The 20,923-nt window shown below is 46.7% G+C and overlaps 1 protein-coding gene across 26 annotated transcripts in view; it reads left to right on the top strand.

The window, feature by feature from the left end:
* The window catches only part of NCOR2 (nuclear receptor corepressor 2), a 593,256-nt gene that overhangs the window by 417,475 nt on the left and 154,858 nt on the right, over positions 1-20,923 (top strand). For 25 of the 26 annotated variants that reach the window (XM_039505017.1, XM_039505016.1, XM_039505026.1 and 22 more), the window contains 2 exons: positions 1,097-1,153; positions 10,214-10,266. In XM_039505017.1, coding sequence (XP_039360951.1) covers positions 1,097-1,153; positions 10,214-10,266 — 110 coding nt within the window. Of the gene's footprint in view, positions 1-769; positions 789-1,096; positions 1,154-10,213; positions 10,267-20,923 lie in introns of those variants that run through there. The other variant, XM_039505036.1, reaches the window with a different exon arrangement.

The raw sequence follows: 20,923 nt of genomic DNA, 5'->3' as shown, positions 1-20,923 counted from the left end.
TGCTTATTGGGATGAAGCCGTGAACGTGCTTCAAGAAGGATTCCCCCCCCCCACTCCACTGTGTTTTAAAACCCTGGGGGAGCTGCACGCTGCCTGCGCTCCCCACGCTAAACCCTTCTAGGCAGCAGTGGAATTCCCACCGCCCACCACCTTCTAACCCTCCTGAATGCTTAAAATTCTCTGTTTTATAAGTGTGTATAAAAATCCATCTCCCCAGCCCCTTACACTGCCAGGTGTTTTGCTTTATGTGATCAGCGCTGGGTCACCTCAGCAGCGTGAAGTGATCCAGACTTACGGGGCGGTTAGTACCAGTCACGGAGAAGCCTGGCTTTGCTAGGGAAGAGAGCTTTTGACTGAACGTCTCATCTTTTATTTAACTTCCCCCGCTCAGTGAACCCCTGGCTTTTTTCAGGCCTGTTTAATTAGTAACCACTGAGCACATGATGACACATGTTCCTGCTTTCCTAGTAAGTGCCAGGTAGTTTGGCTGGGGAGGGGGATGTGGCTTGTGCTGGGGAGGGGAGAGGGGAAACCAGCAAGGGAAGGAGCTAAGGGCAGCTCAGATGTGATGATCACATGTTCGTGAGAGGATGAATCCTAGAAAGGGCATCTCTGTCTGTCTCTGTCTGCTCCCCCTGCCGCCCCCTCGTGCTGCGCTAGTGCTGAGGTAATTGTACAGAATCCAACCGCCTGAAAAGTGAAAGAGAATTCAGTTGCTGCCGAGAGCGGCCGAAGGGCTCCTAGATGAATAAGCGCTGAGGACGAGGGGACTGCTAGGGCAGCATGGAGTAGGTTCTGGCGTCTGGATTGTTTTTCTGCAGCTCTTCTAAGGACTGTGCGCGTTAAACTCAGCCAGGGGTGCCCTTTGCCTGCAGTGTTGTGTTGCAGATCTGGGAGCTCTGCTGCTTTTAACCTTTTCTTTCCCCTGGCACCGTGGGGGGGCGGGGAACGTGGGGATGGCTGAGTTTAGCAGCAGTTTAAAAAACAAAACAAAAGGTTTTGAAAAAGCAGGGAGAAAAATGAAGCATGGGACCGAAATTGTGATCGGCAAGAGAAATAACTTCTCTTCCTATCCCCTCCCCCTTCTTCTTTGCAGAAAAAAGCAGAAGCGGCCCACAGGATCCTGGAAGGACTGGGTCCCCAAGTGGAACTGGTAAGTCTTGTCTCACAACATGGGGATTTGGAGGGCAGCCAACTTCGGAGAGGTCTTGGGAGACCAGCGCACCATCCTATGTGTAAACCATAAGGAGGAAGTGTTCTGCTGGCCAGAATGTGTCACTGGTGTGCACCAAAGGAGGAAGCAAAGCGGTAGGGTGAATAATAAGACACACACACACGCACAAAAAACATGTCTATGTTCTGGGAGCCTTAACCCTTAGCCTGCTTTCCCTGCTTCTACCTCAGCCGAAGGCAGAACGGAGGGAGGGACTTACCCAAAACTTGATTGGTGCCTGACACTGCAGTTGTGAATCCGTGACGCTAATGTTTTCCTCCACCACGTTCCTGGGACGATGCATTCAGCGCCTCAGTGGCTGGTGAACATCGGGATGCTGTGTGCGGACGTTCTCATTGTGGGTCCCCCTCCCCAGCACAGTTATAATAGGATAGCATGCGGGGGAGCAGGAGAGGTGTCAGAAGAGCATGTCCCAGGACTGCTCGTTCTAGATCGGAATGACCTGTCAGCAATAATTCTGTGAAGTTGTAAGAGACCGGTTTCCGTCTCTCTCAGCTGCCTGTCGTACTTCTGGGAGCAGTGAAAATTCAATCATCATTATTAGTGGTTGCTGTCAAATTTCAGCTGTCCCCTCCCCTCTACCCAACACACCCTGCTCTGTCTCCAGCAAATGCCAGTGACTCTGATTCCTGAGCTGTAGGTGAAAACAGCTCATTGCGGGGCACTGTCTTCGGGCTTCCCAGGAGAACTCCCTCTACACTATATAAAAGGGGCAGTTGAGTGCACGGAGGATTGAGGGCCCAGTCCTGTATCGTGCTGAGCACCCCTTGCAAGCTGCTGAGCACCCTTAGCACCCACTGACTGCAGCCTGACCCGGACAGGTACTTTTAGGTCAAGTGTATGGTGGAATCTGCCAGATGAATAGCCCCTGGGAAGAGGTGGGCGGGAGAGGAGCTGGCCTTGCCAGTTTTAATTCAGAAGTGTTTGGGATAGCATGGCATTGTGTGTGTGTGTGTGTACACGTACACACAGGAGGTGTCACAAGGAAGTTAATGATCCCCCGGTTCGCCTCTCAGTTAGGGAGACCGTGCATAACTGTCTCCTTGTAGTCCCCAAGGAGTTAAACCTTTCAGAGTCTCACTCTGCTCCTCCGGTTGGCTGGCTGTGTCAGGGCTGGGTGCTGGTCCTTCAAATGCGGTGTGTTTAAATAAATACATGAATGGCACTGTGTAGTGTTTACTGAGGCTAAGCCTGTCTCTCTGTCCCAGCCTAATCACTTTCCCTTCTAGCCCCACTTCTGAGTCGGGCATGGAAACCTGGCCTGTATGCACATGCTGCAGAACAGGGCTTACGCTCTTCTCCCATCCCCCGCTCCCTGCCATGTTGTGAGTAGCACAACAGGGCCCCAGCCACAACAAGGGCCCTCGAGAAGCTACTGGGACCCAAGAAATGATGTTCATGTGCAGCTTCTCTTCTGTATCAGAAAGGCAATTGCTCAGGAAGGAGGACAGAGCTTTCCATGCCTGCCTTGCTTGGTATGCCTCCTCTTTAGAAGGTCTGGTGATATAGGCACATACAACAGTCCTAGGCGACCCTCAAGCCCGAGAGTCTCGTGAGCAGCTCTGGGTCCCTTGGAGCCAGTTGCATGTGAAAGGGCTGCAGATTTTCCCTGAGTTCACTTGAAATACAGCTGCGTGAATTGCTCCCGGCTTGGCTGTGGGCACGGCGGTCTCACTAATATTAGTTCAAGAGCACTCTGGTTACTATATTCAAACAGAGGTGGTGACAGATAAATGTCAGCTTGATCAGGAGGCAGCTTGCCAAGTGCTGATTGCTCAAAGTAAGAGGTCACTGAGGAAGTTGGTTAGTCAAAATTGAGAGAGGCAGGAGGTCATACATGCATTAGCAAACCAGGGATTGGGATCTGGGGCTGAGGGGAACATCCTGGTAGCATTAAGGTGTTAATGGCAGAGTTCCACCTCCTCAAGGTAGCGATTGTTTTCGAGCGGAGAGATTGAAACTTGTTTGATTTCTCTCTTGTTTCCAATCCTGGTGGGCAGACAGATTGGCAGTTTGAACATTGCAGTGCATTGCGGCTTTCATTCGACTTCCTTTTCAAAAGGGTGTCACGCTAGCCAAGTCCCCCATAACAAATGTAACTGTCTTCTCATTTTTCCAAGTGGACATTCTCCAGAAGGAATAGGCCGGGCTCATCTTACCTTGGGGAAATACTGATTGGGATCTGTCACATGTGCGTCTCTGCCCAATTAGATATTTTCAAAATCTCTTTTCTATGCAGTGTATATGGCCACGAGGAAAGACAAGAGTTCGCTCAACCACTGCACAGTTAATTCTGAAACATTTTAATGTTGGTGGTCACCGATGAGATTCGGGTGATGTGGATATTGGGCAGATGAAAGTTTCTAGCCTTTGAGCATATAATGACAAGTGATGTGTTGAACTTGATGTTGGCGTTTTAGAGTTCCATATTTCTTAATGTTTGGGTTTCTTTTCAAGTGCTGTGTGGAACGGCATGTCATTAACTCAAAGCAACCTAAACTGTTAGTTAACACAAATTTTTGCGGATGCAGTGTTGTTGTAGCTGTGTTGGTCCCAGGATACTAGAGAGACAAGATGGGTGAGGTGGAAATAGATATTCGATAGTATCTCTTAAGTTTTCCTTGTGGCAGTATAAGAAAAAGCAGCAGAAGTTGGTGACATTAATCAAACTGATGTATTTGCAAGGTTGTATGTGCACAAGAATATATCATAACCCATAAGCAGCCAATCCTCCCTCCCCTTCCACCAGGAACTGGTGTTTACATGACTCATCAAACCCCTGTTGGTTCAATCTCCGTTTACCCAATCACACCGAAGAAAGGCATTTTCATTCATCAATATGTTTCTCGCCCTTCGTTCCAGTCCCTGCAGCCCCCTTGCAGGAGCTCATGGCGGAAGTGCACTGTAAAGTCGCTCCAGCATTCCTGCAAAGAGAGCCCCTCCAGTGTGATTGTTGATCAGGAGGAACATGCTGATGTGATGCGACAGAGTTGCAGCTTGGGTTTTTCTCTTCCCAGCGGAGGGATTGATTCAAAGGATGGACCTACCCTCTCGAAGTTACCTGGACTTAGTAGGACAGATGCCTGTTTCCCTTGCAGCTTTCCAAACTTGCATTAGTCAGCAGGTTCTTTGCCTGCACTTCCACAAGCAGATTTGGGTGGGTTAGTGTTAGAAATGTGCACCAGGGAAGGGAAGCTGCTGTTAACCTAACTCCTGTCTGGGTCCTACTTGTCTTGTCTTGTGTGCCCTTGCATTGCCAATGAGGGTTGCCACAGCATCCTTGTAGCACATACGTTGCCTGGGATACAGTTGTAGTCTGTTGCACTTCTGCATCATGACACAGACCACCAGTACTGCCACCAGCTTCAATGAACTTCATTCGATTAGGGGTCTGACTGCATCGAAACTGCTTTCCATGTCGTTACCATGGAAAACTGTGACGTGAGCCTGATGCCTTCCATAGCACAGTGCAGTCAGCATGTTAGCGCTGAGATGCTACGGCAGTGGGCACATCTAAGAGTATGGCGTCTGATCCTCTGGCTATCTCTTGCTTGCTGATCTATAGGGATTATTACTCTTCAATTTTACAAATTTTTTCTGTCATTGCCCTCCTGGTGATATGATAATATGGCAATTGTGTTCACTCTGCCATGTAATTACAGAGCAGAATGGGGAGGCCATCCTTTAAAAGAAGGGACAGCAACATAAGAATGGCCATTCTGGGTCAGACTAATGGTCCATCTGTCCCACTACCCTGCTTGTGACAGTGGCCAGTGCCAGATGTGTCTGGTCTTTGGAGGTTACGGGACAGCCAGAGCATGAGGTGGTGTCGATGATCATCTTGGCTAATAGTCAGTGATGGACCTGTCCTCCATGAACGTATCTAGTTCTTTTTTGAACCCAGTTATACTTTTGGCCTTCACCATATCTCATGGCAATGAGTTGCACAGCTTGACTGTGCATTGCCTGAAGAAGTACTTCCTTTTGTTTGCTTACACCTGCTGCCTATTCATTTCATTGGGTCATGTGACCGAGTAAATAACTCTTCCCTATTCACTTTCTCCACACAGTTCATGAGTTTATAGACTGCTGTCACATCCCCCCTTAACTATCTCTTTTCTGAGCTGAACAGTCCGTCTTTATTTAATCTCTCCTTGTATGGAAGCTGTTCCATACCCCTAATCATTTTTGTTGCCCTTCTCTACACCTTTTCCAATTTTAATATCTCTCTTTTGAGATGGGGTGACCAGAACTGCACACAGTATTCAAGGTGGTGCATACATGGATTTATATAATGGCATTATGATAGTTTCTGTTTTATTCATCTATCCCTTTCCTAATGGTTGCTAACACTCGGTTAGGTGTTTTTGAATACTGCTGCACGTGGAGCGGATGTTTTCACAATGACTCTCCACAATGACTCCAAGATTTTTTTTCTTGAGCAGTAACAGCTAATTTTGACAGCATCATTGTTGGGATTGTTTTTTCCAATGTGCATTACTTTGCACTTATCAGCATTGAATTTCATCTGCCATTTTGTTGCCCTTTCATCCCATTTATTTAGATCCCTTTGTAACTCTTCGCAGTCAGCTTTGGACTTGCCTATCTGGAGTAATTTTGTATCATCTGCAAACTTTGCCAGATCACTGTTCACTCCCTTTTCCAGACCATTATGAATATTTTGAACAGCACAGATCTTTTGGGGACCCCCCCTCTCCATTGTGAAAACTGATCATTTATTGCTCCCTTTTATTTCCTATCCTTTAACCGGTTAATGATCCATAAGAGAACTTTCCCTCATATCCCATGACAGCTTACTTTGAATAAGAAACTCCCTTGAAAGGCTTTCTGAAAGTCCAAGTATGCTATATTGACTGGGTCACCCTTGCCGACATGTCTGTTGACACCCTCAAAGAATGCTAATAGATTGGTGAGGCATGATTTCCCTTTACAAAATGTGTGATTCTGCCTCAACATATTGTGTTTATCTAAGTGTCTGATAATTTTGTTCTTTACTATAGTTTCAAGCAATTTGACTGATAACTGCCTGTAATTGCCAAGATTGCCTCTGGAGCCTTTTTTAAAAATGGTTATCATCATAGCTATTCTCTAGTCGTCTGGTACAGAGGTTGGTTTAAACGATAGGCTCCATACCACAGTTAGTAGTTCTGCAGTTTCACATTTGAGTTCCTTCAGAACTCTTGGGTGATACCATCTGGTCCTGGTGACTTATTACTGTCTAATTTTTCTATTTGTTCCAAAACCATCTCTATTGACACCTCAATCTGGGACAATTCCTCAGATTCGTTACCTAAAAAGAAAGGCCCACATCTTCCCCACATTCTCTGCAGTGAACACCAACGCAAAGAATTAATTTAGCTTCTCCGCAATGGCCTTGTCTTCCTTGAGTGCTCCTCTAGCCTCAACCATCGAAGGGCCCCATTCCTGCTTCTGATGTACTTAAATATTTTTTTTTTGCTCTTAGTTTTTGTGGTTTTTGCTAGTTGTTCTTCGATTCTCTCTTGGCCTGCCTTATTAGACGTTCACACTTAACTTGCTCCTTTCTATTTTCGTCACTAGGATTTGACTTCCAGTTTTTAAAGGGTGCTCTTTTGCCTCTGAACTGCCTCTTTTATTCTGTTGTTTAGCTATGGGGGGGGTTTTATGGTTGTCTTAATGTTTTGGTTTTTTTATTAGGCGTAAACGTTTAGTACAGGGACTGCATCTTTGAAAAACAAGCTTCTAGGACAGACGGGAGTAGTATCCTACTGTAGACTGAAAAAGGCCATTGGGTGGGTGTGGCAGGGTCTTAGATGCTGAAAAACTGTTGAGAGAGACACGCTGAGCCAGTGGAGCAGACATTAGCCCAAGCCTTTCAAAGGCCGTGGGATGGAGAATCTGATAAACACAGGCCAAAGCAGTCCTTTATCTCTTTGTCATGGCTCTTTTCAATAGTTTAACGTGAAACAAAATTACACTCAGCCCTCAGTTCAACCTCAGCTGCATTACCATGGAGAGTGAATATGGCTGGCTTGTATTTAACCATGTTCAGAACATAGACTTGGACCATCATGCGCGCTCCTGGCTGTTTGACCACGTGTTGCCACAGATGTTACGTCGCTCGCAGGGGTTTAGGGAAAGTTTATGGATAAATTGCCTGCACAGTTGGATGGCGTTTCTGTGGTTCGACAGAGATTGTGTTCGTCAGTTGCTGTTTGTGGCTGGGCGATGGTTGGCTTTACTAACAGAGCCGGGGGTGTGCTCACAGACCTTTATCTTTAGAATTAGGCCAGTGGCTAGACATGTTGATTTGGTTTTGATCCCGAATTCATGGTCGTCTCTTTTGGTACTCGGGCTGCGTCCTGGTGCCATTCTCCAGCAATCTCTGTTGCACCAGTGGTTCTTGTGGCTTTCCCTGTTTCCCCTTCACGTTCTCTTGGCTGCCTACTTGGGTACGAGCTGGCTTATAAATGGTGTAAAACTGATTTTTAATGGGGGAAAAAAAAAATCTTGTGCCAGCGTTCCTTATTCTTCCCACTTGGCCAGTGTAACTGAGCCCCCTGGCTGAGATCCTCCCCCATGCAGAAAGAAGTATCCTGCGTAGTGCATCATGTGCTGTGGTGTCAAGGCCCGGAAGAGCCGCTCTTTTATCAAGACCAGTCCAGAGCAGAGAGGCCTGCCCTGTGGCACAGGGCTTGGCACAGCCCTACAAGGGAAGCAGCAAAGGAAGCTTTAAAAAAAGAAAAAACCCTTGATCTGGGGAGGGTGGTAACTCTGTTATGGTGCCGCACCCATTTACACCAGCTGACTGTGTCATCTGCAGATGCCACCACCACCCACTGCTCTCTCTTGTGGTTTCCCAGGGCGCGTTTTGCTTCCTCTCCTGGCTTCTTCATCTCAGACTTGTCCCCAGGGCCTTTCGTCTTTGATTCCAAATGGATACAAGGGCTGTCCTTCCCATAGCCGCCTATTCCCAACCAGGAAAAGCTTCATGTCTCAATGATGATCCTTTCCAGTGGCTGTGGGCTAGGTGAGATGCCCCGAGCAACCAGAGGCAGGGTGAGGGCTAAGGAGCGGGGTCAGAGTGGCGTGAGAGTGCTGGGAGCTGTTCCCACCACTCAAGGCTAATCGGGGCTGCCGGGTTCAGGAGGCTGGATGTCTTGTCCTGTGTCTCATTATCAGCTGCTCTCGTCTTTAAAAAATGGACATTCAAGGCCTATTCTGATTGGTGCTGAGCACCCAGAGCTTTTGGGAAAGTCAGACCTAGCCCTGAAACGGGGAGGAGTTTGTAGTGGCATTCCGTATTTTTGGCATTTCAGCCAAGTCCTAAAAGCAGAGCATTACGCTGGGCTGGGACTATGCAGCTGAGATGATGCTGGTGATCCGGGCAAAAGTTGAAGGATTTTCGATACGTTGTTGGTCCCATCAGGAGTTTGGCCTGAGCTGATCCGATGGAAGGAAATGCTGGGAAGAGGCCAGCTGGATCAATTGCTTTAAGGCGGAGATGCGCCTCAGCCAAAAATCCCAACCCTGACCTCTCCAAAACTTTGGGGAAGTTGGAATCCAGATCTGGACTGGACAGCTTGGGCCCAGCTCTGGTCAAAGCCAGCAAGCGACTGCTGGGGTGTGTTATGACCAAACCTTTGTGATAAATGTACTGCATGCCCCTAAGCCATGGCTTTCATCATCTCAGAAAGATTTACCCATGTCCCTGATCTGGGAAAGGCCCACGTGTGCTCATGCTTTACTGACTAGTGCACAGTTAACCTAGGTTATGTCTCTGGCATGGCCATGAGTAGCCATGGTGCCACTTCAGTGAATCCTCTGTCCCTGGATGACAGGTGGCAGTGCTTAACGTGACCCTTAATCCCGAAGGCACAGGATTTAGTGACTGACTACGTGTCACCCTTCAAGAGCTCCTTCCCTCCCAGAATCTCCAAGCACTTTATACGTGCTAACGGGTGAAGGGGTCAGGTCACCCTCCGCAGGAGGTGGCATGTCCTCATCCCGCCAATAGGGAAACCAAGGCACAGTGGTTAAGCGACGTGCCCAAGGTTGCAGAGTGAGTGTGTGAGAGCCAAGACCAAGATCTCCTGACTCCTCACTGCGTGTTCTTATCACTAGGCAGTGCAAGGACGGGTGGCCCACTGGGTAGGGCTCTAGCTTGGGACTTGACACCTGGGTTCGGTTCCCTTTTCTGGCGCCGATTTCCTGTGTGACCCTGGATTGAGTCACTTAGTGTCTGTGTGCATCAGTTCCCCATTGGTGACACGGGGAGAACAGCACTGGCCTGCCTCCCACGGGTGTTGTGAGGATAAGTACATTAAAGATGGACGTGCTCCAATCCAGTGGTGGTAGCCCTGAGACAGACCAAATCCTAATGCAATTGGAACCACGCGGGCTCTGTCTTTCTCTTGAGTGGCACTAGCATCTCACCCTCCCTGTGGCTCGCTCCCTCGGAGGCTAAGGCAGCTTTACTTGAGTAGACATAACAATTTGCAGCACACAGACTGTTTTCCTCCCGCCCCCTTCTCCTATCCTCCCCCATGTCATATGTTCCAAGGTACACTGCATTTTCGGTAAGTGAATAACACTCAGCTTCTCCCCGCCTCATCCCCCCGCCGTTCCTGTGCTGTGTTGCATGGTGTTTATATGGATTACAGAGCAAATTGCTTGTTCTTAGCCAGCTCCGTTGAGTGCTGCCTGCCTCCCACGGGCTGATCTTGGATGCACAGTGACTCAAGCCGCGTTGCTGTGTGTTGATGAAGAAGCAGCACCTACAGTATTAAAGGAGAGGGGCAGAATGGGGCAGGGGGGCAGTGAGAGATGGCACTGAGAGCATTAGAGCAGAATGGACTATGCTGGCATATCTCTCTAGGAGCTGAAAGTCCACGCTGATACAGTAGCATTTCTGACAGGTTGAAGTTTCTAAATGTCAGACTGTACCATTTATGCCTTCATTTTTCTTATTTATTTCAGCCATTATACAACCAGCCTTCAGACACCAGGCAGTACCATGAAAACATTAAAATGTAAGTATGTGGCAATAAAGTCTATTTGAAATGTCAGGTTATGCATTAGGCGGGAGCAGAGGAGATGCTAGCCTGCCCCCAGATCCCATTTCCCATTAAGGCGGAAAAGAAATAGCGTGTACCCTTTTAGCGATATTGTGTGGCTGCCATCGGTGCCCAGAGCATCGAAACGTCTTGAAAAAGTACATCAGTCAGGAACAGCAGAGTTCGTGGGATGGTAAAGGTACCGTTTGATTTGTGTGGTGAGCAGTGGGGTGGGGGGAAACTCGGCTATCTTCGGGGGGGGGGGGGTTTGAAATGAGTTGGTTAGATGGCTTGGTGCATTTTATATACGGCAGAATGTATTTTTAAAAAGGATGAATGGGGGAGAAGTTGGAGAGCCCAGGTGGTGTCAGTGGCTGCTCGGAACCTCTTTGGCCAGCTGAGGAAAGCTGCTGGGGTGTTCCGCGAGGTGCACTAGGAGGCAACGGCTCATCTGCAAGCAATATTGGGAAACCAGGCTCGGCTGCTTAGCCATTGCAAAGCGGGAGAGAGACTGTGTAATGCTAGTCCCTAAGAAAAGCCACTGCTTCCCTCAGGTTTGTAATCCGACCCAGGAGAGGACTGGGAAGAGCTTCAGATCAAATTTACAAAAGTAAGAGATCAACTCAGATCCTCTTGAATTGATGGCAGGGTTACACCCTCAGAGGAGCAAGTGTGGCTGAAACTTGGCAGAATGCGGGAGGGGAAGAGGAAGATGTATCTGTACTGAGCACCATGGCAGTATTATTTGTAGCTTTTCAAGAGCCTGCACTCCTTAGTCACCTTTCTAACCTTCCCGGGCTGTTGAGTCTGACTGTGTGGATTCTTCTTTGAGCTCCGTTGTCTGATTGACAGCCTCGAGTCCAGATATATTTCAGAATGAAATGTAAGCGCAGTTTTGTTTGACAAGTGCTGAGGTATGAAATTAACTGTCAGCTTTTTTTAACGTGTTTTGGGAAGGATAGATTGAAGTGAAAAGTTGGACAAGACTTTAAAGTGCCTCGTCTTTCAATGAGGCTGTAATTGAATGTTTAATAGATTATTACAAAGATATTTACCAAGTTTTACTAGTCCTGTAGTCAATTACTTATCTTTTAAACCTCACTAAATGATTTAATAAACAATTGATATTTAGTGACTACAGTGAGTTACTGCAGATAGATTGAATATAACAGATAAACTTCTAGATTTATTATAAATGGAAATGAAAAAGGTTCACGTGTGGTTTAACAATTCTTTTCTGGGTTGATTCTATACAGATGATTACTCTCAAATCACCCAGTTGTGCCTACATGGGAGACACCTGTTCTAGTACCGAGCATACCAGCCATTTCCTAATCTTCTGTGGCTTTCAGTGGAATGTTAATAGATGCCAGGCACCTAAGTGATTTAGGAGCCAAGGTTCCATTGAGTTTTCGCCTTTCTGGGCCTCAGCTCTCCATCTGTGAAATGGGGATGATAGCACTGCCCTGCTCACAGGGGTGCTGTGAGGATCAAGACAGTAAATTCTGTGAGGCTCCCAGAGTCTGGGAATGGGGGCCATACAAGTGCCCTTGACAGAGAGAAGCAGAATGCCTCACAGGCATTAACAAGTGAAGCATCCCCATGGGGTAGGGAAATATTATCCCTATTTCGCAGGTGGGGAAACTGAGGCACAGAAATTAAGTGCCTGAGGCCAGATTAGATGTCGGTGGCAACTCAGGACCAGAACTCATGTTTCTTAACCAAAAATCTACCCATCCTCATCTTGATTTTAAGTGTTACTCTGGATTTCTTTACTTAGTTTAGCCTCTTCTCCAGTGACTGAGAAGTCTCAGCTGCCTTCAGTAGCGTCCAGAAACATGGATTATCTTTCAATCTCCGATTTTGCATGAACATAGTTAATTTTTCAAGTTCACATTTGCTTGCCCTCACCTCCTGCCCAAATAGCCTCACTTCTGACTTTTGCACCCGAAGAGTTCATTTCCAGAAGGATGGATCCATGCATACGTTGTCAATTACAGCCCGTTCAGATTTACCAAGAGCATCCCTACTGATTAAGTGGGATCAGAAAACATGTGGCTTTGATAATGCATTTACCTCTGTTGATCATCACTCAAGCTTGGCAAGCCCTTCTGCGAGTACTCACTTGGCTTTTTAGGTGACACTGCTGTGACTTGTTCTCCAATTGGTTCACGTTAAGCAAATGTTCTGGCCATTGGGTTTAATGAGCAGGGGGATTTGCAAAGGAAACTCTTTGCCATGAATGAACACAAATGTTAAAGCCACAGGTGCTGATACTCAGAGTGGAAGGTTTTTTTACAAACATCCAGTTGGGGAAGACGAAGCATGCCGTGGGCTATACCTGACCAATGACGGTGGATGGGCAGCTGGAGTTTTGAATTGTATGCTCCCAGCACAGTGCACTCAGTTGAGGCATTATTAAATTAAAGAAGTAAAATGTAAGGAAATTGCTGTGTGCCCATGGATGTTCCGGGGCAGGAAAAGAGGCTGCATTTCTCAGATGAATTACACATTGGGAATTATTTATGTGTCTGTAATTCCTCTTCATAATTTTCATCTGACGTTCAGGTGTTGGGAAGTACAAAGCAGCGGAAGGAGAATAAGGTGCTAGGGAAGGATCCAGGCCAGGAAGGATGCTGCTACCTGGGGGTCTGTATTCTCTGAAAGTTCACCTAGGGCTATATAGCGTAGCGGAGATCCATTCTGCAATGGGATGCTGGTGCTTGTTTTGGGAATGGAGTATTAAGCTACCAACCAGCAATGAGCTCCTTGCAGGCAGATCGCAGGGGCCTGCCTGTTCAGAGCTCATCACAGGTCCAGAATGTCACTCGCTTTCTGGTAGATCTGTTGCATCAGATTCAATGTCCTTATTGGGTTTTGCTTTGCTTTGCCACCACTTAAACATGATTGTCTCGAGCCTACGGAAAGCTGTCGCAGCCCGTGTATCTAAAGTGACGCTGTCAAACTGATAGCTAGTCAATTGTGAAAAGAATGGGTTAAAAGTAGTTCCAGATATTACACCTGCCTCTGAGTCTCCCTGCCAATTTCTATGGTTTTACAATCCCATTTCCGTAGTATTTACGTGATTTTCCCTCCCCTCTTGCTTTGTGGCAGACTCATACAAACAGGGGGAACTAACCAGCTGCCTGTACAGGGGAACAGTGAAACTGATGGTTAAATACAAAGTGCTGTCAAACACACAGAATTAAACTCTGAAAGGAGAGAAAACGGTGTTCTCTGATCTTTGGTTCCTAGTCATCTTAGCGATTACATCCAGCCAGAGTGGGTAATAGATTTCCAGGTAGCAGTGTACAGGTTTTGCTGTTACTGGTTTTTTGACATTGATGGTGTCCTTTAATGAGCATTTTTTATTATGGATTTGATTATCCTGCCCCCATAACTTACTGTGTTGCAATGAACAAAAGGAGACCTTAAGGCAGGCAGGTAGGTTTGGGGTTTATACTCAGAGTGATTTGTTCTGCAAAAATCGGGAAAATAAACCTTAACATTTAAATTAAAACTGTAAAACCCTTCCTTTCTGGCCTGTCCCAGAAACCTCCCAATTAGCCATTTCAGCTGGTTATCAAAGCCAGGGAATGCATTCCTGGCTCTAGGTCAGCATAAGGACCTGAAGCCATCTCTGTCCCAAATGCCCTCTTTTTAACAGTGGGCCCATCTGGAAGGTCTTGTTTTCTAGAGCGTCTTGGTTTACATATTTGCTTTGTTACCTGTTGTTGAATGTGCAGGGAAATTGGCAGGTCACATTCTTCCCTCTGTGTCTGTGCCCCAGCCTGGAGTTAAGGGATGTAAAACCAAGGCCCCAAACCACTCCTGGTACTAATGATCCCATGACACTTTTTGCAAGAAGAGAGCGTGTGAAGCCGCAGCGTCTCGACCAGATTCATTTCGGATGCTGGTATCCTGGCTACAGCTCTCGGGCGGTTTTGGTTGGAGACGTTCTTCTTCTTCCCTCCCCACTCCTCTTAAAATTGGGGTGTCGTGAATTACAGTGGGAGGTGAAGTGATAGTCACAGAAGAGTCCTCAAGGAGACGTCTTCAGGATGACGGTCAGGATAGAGTCAGAAGGTAGCATTACAAAGGTACAGCAGATTCCCTCAGGCTAAAGTACAATGGGGTTATCTGGTCCTGTGAATAACTTCACTTTAAGCAGAGGTTTGCTATAACCAGACCTGCAGCTGGCCTATGCAGGGAAATAATCTGGGATGGCCATTCTCCTTAACTATCAACAGGATTTCACTGTAAACTAGTTCTACTGTGCCAGACACAGAATGACACCATGTGTAACAAGTTTCATGCCCGGCCTTGCAAAGACAGTCTAGAACTTTTTCCTCTAAATATGCAGATGATTTTTAATTTATAGTGATTTTTTTTTTTTGCTTGCTATTGGACAAATTCTGTTGTCAGTTATGCTCCTCCTACTCCGTGGAAGCCAATGGGTTTGCAGAGGGGTAAAACAAAAAGCAGTATTCCCTCCCACCCCATTTGTGGTTCTCTGTAGTAATGTTCTTTGGATGGCAACACTAGCTTAATTCTTACTGTTCGGTTTGCTTCTTGACTGGGGTGATTCACTGATGTTAAGAAACCAGACTTGATAGTTCTACCCTTCTTAAAATGTTACCAGGGTCTTTTATTTTCCTGGAGCTTGGTGCTGGGTCTTTTCCTTTGTACAGTGAACATTAATTTCATGCCCCAGTTCATGCCAGTGTTTGCAATTTCAAAAGCTTTTAAGTCTTATTTAACTGCTTTGCTATGTTCGGTTCCCCTTCTGCTTGGGTCCATTTTGGTTCATCTGTGTATGCAGACTTTAGAGCGAGGACAGTTAATTTTGTAGGCTACATCTGCTGCGCGATTTAAGGCGCTGACAGGCAGTTTATGCCTAAGACTTTTGACCTACCTGAGAAATGTTTACAAGCTGCTGGGGAATGTCCTTCAGATGGCAAATATCTGATTTGTTAAAGAAAAATACCTGCCGCTCTATCAATGGGAAAGGAGAAGTAAAGGAGCAATAACGATTAAAATAGCCACATTTTAATGAGATCATGTGTAATCTGCAGAGGCTTTTCCCCCTGACTCCGCAGCAAACAGGCACTAGCTAGTATTTCATCACTTTAAAACACAACATTGACAGCTCAACTTTACAACACAATGTTGACTGGCTTCTTCACAACATCATGTCAGCCCTGAAGATTATTTGAGGGCTATTTAGAAGGTCCTGAATCAAGGCTTGCGGGAAAGAAAGCCCAGAAATTAGAGTGACTCCATATACAATGGGCTTCAAAACAATCTTCTCAATCCTTGCTTCAGTCATTGCTGAAACAAGGCAGCAAACACATTAGAAACCTAATTCTGCTGTAATCACATGCAGTCTCATCTGTGTTGGTTCTTTCTGTTGTAGCTGTGTGCCGGATTTCAAAGCATTGGCACACAGGAGTTTGCACCTCTTGTAGCACCTTTGCAATATCCTCTGACTCCTAGCACCAAAGGCTTTAACCTTCCTTCTACTAAGTGTCTGGAGGAACTACAAGATATCCACACCAGGAGGATCAACTACTTCCTGTCCTCTGGGAGACAGTATTGTCCGGGGGAACCTTTACCTTTACTGCAGTAGACTCCCATGTCCGCCATGAAAAACAGCCCACCAGGACTTTTCCTCTGAAGGACCAAGTTTATGTCATGGTTTGCGTAAAGGGTTCCGTCGTGTGGAGCAAAATATCAGCCACCTCCGAGTCCTAAAGAGCTCAAGAAGCTCAAGCTGGGCCAGGCTGTATTTTCTGTTCAGCGTTTCACACAAACCTTTTCTTCAGGCTCAGTTTACGTGGATTTTCAGTCCTTTGCTTTTTATAGCTCTGGTGTGAGATCAGGGCTTGCTCCAAACGGGGCCAATGTTCTCTTGAAATACTTGCCAATGTGTCGGAGAGCCTGGACTGAGTTCAGAGTTTGCAGTTCCACCTGAAATGGGGGCAAACCTGTTGCATGATTTGGGTTTCTAACCCCTCTAGATGCAACCCCAACCACACTGTTGTGTAGAGACGCCCCCCGGGTTACGCAAACCCAATTTATGCAAATCCGCACTTATGGAAAATGTTCCATAAGCTAGAAATAGGTTTTTTTTGTTTTTTGTTTTTGTTTTTTAAATTGTGCGTAATGGTCGCGTGTATGTTTCCGACTTATGCAAAATTCAAGTTATGCAAGGCGTTCCGGAACTGAACGCTTGTGTAGGTCGGGGAGCGTCTGTATTGTGTTAACAGTGATGGGCTCATTTTGCTAAGCATAGCTAGTGGGGTTGATCCAAAATCATTGCTGCTGCATGGTTTAAGAACTCAATACAGGCTCAAACTTTCAAAAGGGATTCATGATTTGGGGGGCTTTGTTTTTAGCTGTCCACCTGGGGCAAACTCAGATCTCAACTGCAGCTCCAAAATCACTCGTCGAGTTTGAAAATGTGGGTGGTTCATTTTTTTTTTTTATTGGGCAGTATCAATTTGCCTCTAGCAGCGTAGCAAAATCCTGACCCGTAACACGAACGCTTTGTCAGACTCTGCCATGCTAGCTTTGGTCTTTCTCGGAGCAGTTGCAGACATTCACCTCATCAGCGTTTCATCTAACAGCCCCCACTCCCCCCATTCAAGGCTTTTTCATCCCCTTTCTTTCCCACGCGCTTGTGCTAGTGCAGAAATATTAGCTTGTGATGAATTATTAAATGATGGAGAATCACATTTCAGCCCACGGCTTGTTGTTCCTGCCAAGCCTGGTGCTTACTCTGTATGGAATACCTTGAATGGGCCAGCACTGAAACAAACAGCCTGGGCTTTAGGAGAAGACAAAGTTGGGTAATGCCTGGGTGTCTTTTATGGCTGGAAAGGCTGCTGCTGAAGAACGACAGTGAGGATTGTACTTGTCTGATTTTTGCACCTTTGGGCTGAAGACAAAAAGGACCTAAATTAAATCTCCAGGTTTGACATTAAGGACACCAGGCACGGAGAGAACAGCTGCCAAAGGAAGTTACTCAAGCACGTTTGACATTTAAAAAAAGGATTGGATCCCAGGCTGGGGCATACACATTGTGTGGCATGCAGGGAGTTTCGCTCGAGAACCTCCGAGGTCCCCGTACTACCAATCTGCCTGTTACGGCGTTCGCTCATCACCACGGAACACAATCATACCGAACGTGGCGTATAAGCTTCCAGGAGGATTAGTGGTTCAAGCCTTTTTCTGCTGTTTACAGATAAAAGCTGTGATAATTTGGGACTTCTGCAGCCAAGTGCACTTTGTATCTGCAAGGATGTGATTCAGAAAAATGGTGGTGTGATTGGCAGCCCACTTACAGTATCTTTCCCTTGGCTAGTGTCACTGGGCACAAACGGTGCCTGTAGCCCATGGAATGCATTCCGAGAGCCTTACAGCAACTCCGGAGAGATTTACCTCTGTCGGTTCAGGCTCCCGGTGTATTGTCATTAGTGGTGGTAATAACACTCTTAACTTAGTGGTGCCCAGTGCCCTGGGAAAAACATAATAGGAAAACGGACACACTGGATAATGGAACCTTTTCTCCCCCGTCCCCCCGAAGGGTTTCTGAATATTGTATGTGGAGCATTGCTCCCCCTCTTCATTGCAGTTAAGGGATGTGACGTGACCGTGGGTAAATAGGGATATACCCTGCCTGGTGATCTGGTCGCATCTCAGAGCAGGAGCAAGGAAATGGATGAGTGGGATGCTACACTCAACCTGCCCTCTCTCTGATACGTCTGATCAGGCGTCACTGACACCTTTGTAGGTTTAAGGGTAGCCTGTTTCCACACTCTGCCATCCAAACATGCGAGCTGGGGTGTGGCAGGCAACACAAAATACTGGTACCAGGCAAGCGCCGTGTCTGATGCGACTGGGTACCAGAAGGAGCCGGGACAGCAGCAGAAACACTTACAAGCCAGCAGGAAGCAGGCCAGCCTTTTCTTTACATACAAGCTATTCCCTTTTCCTTGGCTGCTGGTTAGTTTTGATCTCGGAGCGTCTCCGTCTTGCGGCGTGGATTCCAATAACTGAAGACCTCAGACTCCCTGGTTTGTTCAGCTCAAGTCATCATCCGGCTTCTGCCTTTGTCCCTTGTCTGCAGAACAAATGTCACTGTGTAATCAGGCTGCCAGCATTAATTCACTCTGACTGCCATACATCTTGGCAGGCTTGCTCCCTACCCCTGTTTATACTGACTGTTTGGTGAAAAGGATTCCTGTGTAATTAAACACCTGAGATTAGTTTTGATCAAATAACAAAATTCCTTTGTCTCTTGTGCTGGCTCAAACTTCTGTGCAGCAGATTTGGCCAGATATATACAGTACCCCAGACCTGTTTGTATCTGCAGTTCTTATCGCAAGAGTTTGGGGGGGGGGTGTGCGCACGCGCGCAAAATGTGTGAAGGTTACAACCCAGTTGACTCTAGCCACGTAATTCATGTGGGCTCAGGCCAAACAACTGAAAAGTCAGGCTGATGGGTTCCCTCCGGCACTGGCTCCATTGTGAAAGCCAAAACTGAAAACAACCATGTGTCAAGCAGGTTAAGGTGAAAGTATCCACTTGACCTGAGTTTCTTTGCTGCCCTTGGTTTGCCTAGAGAGCGAGAGTGGTTGGTTGGGTTGGGTTGGGTTGGGTTGGGTTGGGACGGGACGGGACGGGACGGGACGGGACTTATAGTACTTAGTGATTATGAGACCAGTTCCAGAACACTTACTCATGCATAAAGGTAATCGCATTGAAATCAGTGGGTGAGGAAGGATACTCATGAGAAAAGGCTGCAGAACTGGGCCTTAAATAATGGATGGGATGCTTGGAATCCTGCTATGTTTTTATAGGTGATGGTTCCTGCCCCAACCTCATTCATGATTAAAACCATGTGTTTTTATTTATTTAACATCTCTTTCCTCCTCCCATCCCTCAGACCAAGTAGGCACAGGTGGAATGAGACTGTGACAGACTTTCTGCCCTTTCTCTCCTTGGCTCTGTTGTCTTGGTAGAGTCTGCTTGGCAGCAGGCTGGGCAATATCTGATTTCAGACCAGGACATCGATACCAATATCTCTTCCAAGCAAAACTCCCATGCAATTCAGCCAGCTGCCTCCCTTTTCGCCCTAGAAGAGGGGCGCCCATACTTTGTGACACAGAGCTGGGCCTGGCTTTCACTTCTAAAGATACCCATGTTGGAAAATACAGCATTGCACACCTGCATAGTGTTTGCTTGGGGCTCCTGTCCTCCTCCAGAGCCAAATGGAAAGGACTTCTTGTCTGAGTTCACCAGCAGTAAAACCAGAAAACCCCAAAGGGTTCGCAGAGCGATTTTAAATGAATAACAGCCTTGGGCTCTGGCATATCTCCAATCAGGAGTCTCTGGGGTCTCTTTCCATACCATAAGCCCAAGGGTGGCCGTGAGCTATGTTTTAGACACTCCCTGCCTCAGAGACTGAGCATATGGCATTGCTGCTGATTCCACATCCCTTGCCCTGATTTTCCCCCCCATTTCTCCTGGTTCTGAAGCAGACTCTGGAGACAGCTGCATTTCTAGGGATCTCAAGTACCTCCCTAACTTGCTTCACAATCAGCCAGCTTTTCAGAGGAGACGAAGTAGTGAACTAATTGTGAGCTAACCTCTATACAAATCCCTCTAACGGATCTCTTCCCAGCACATCTGCAGTTCAGAATCCAAATAACGTTTTTGGCATGATTCCCTGTTCTCAATCTATAGCATAGCTTTCAAAATTAACTCTCAAGATTAGCTCCATACCTCCATCCGTTTATTTTTTCAATCACTTTGAATCCTCCAGATCTTTAAGAGCCCGGGGACTGAAGCCGTAGTTCCTGAGGATTGATGCCCCTGAAGGGGATGGTGTATTGCGATGATGACCTTCCTACAAGTACTGTGTGCCTCTCCAGCTGTTACAGAGGACAGCCTTTACCTTCACCGGCTGCGCAGCGGGAATTTTGCTGCACTGTTTGATTTGCCCTGGGAGCAGAACATGTGCTCCTCAGACATGTGCCCTGAATTAACCTCCCTGCAAATGGTTTCTAAGTAACAGCGGTGTATGTAGCAAGATAAACTGTGAAGCATATTTATATTTAGCAAGATCGTAGTGACCTTTGAAGGCTTGACCTTAACAGGAAAGGTAAAGCAGCAAAAACATTAAGTATGTTTATAAAAAAAAATAAAAAAAACCACAAAAAAAAAAAAACACAACCCACAACCCTTCAGTTAGCTGATTATTTCAGCCCTGATAATGATAAACATTCACTTGCTTTCAAGACATTTGCAGGCTTTACAGCTGCAGAGTGATTAAGCCTTTGCCTACATTAGTATTCTCAAGGTCAGACACAGTGCAAAACTCAAGACTACTCATCAGCTGCGTAAGAGCCTCTACATTTCCTCATTTACTCGCCTATCTGCTGATGAGTTTCAAGGCAGCTGCAGCAGCTTCAGAACTCCTGTGTTGCTGCTGGAGGTAGCCAGAGCTGTCTGGTTTGCCTTGTGAAGGAGGAGTATTGATTAGTTGAGTTGTCTGGAGGGTGAGATACTTACAAGCCCCTCCTCCCCTTTCAATCTCTTTGAGTGCTGCAGCTCCCTTGTTGAAGGG

This window comes from Mauremys reevesii, linkage group 18 (assembly GCF_016161935.1).
Source record: "Mauremys reevesii isolate NIE-2019 linkage group 18, ASM1616193v1, whole genome shotgun sequence".
NCBI classification, from domain to species: domain Eukaryota; kingdom Metazoa; phylum Chordata; order Testudines; family Geoemydidae; genus Mauremys; species Mauremys reevesii.
This window is presented reverse-complemented; position numbering and strand designations above follow the sequence as displayed.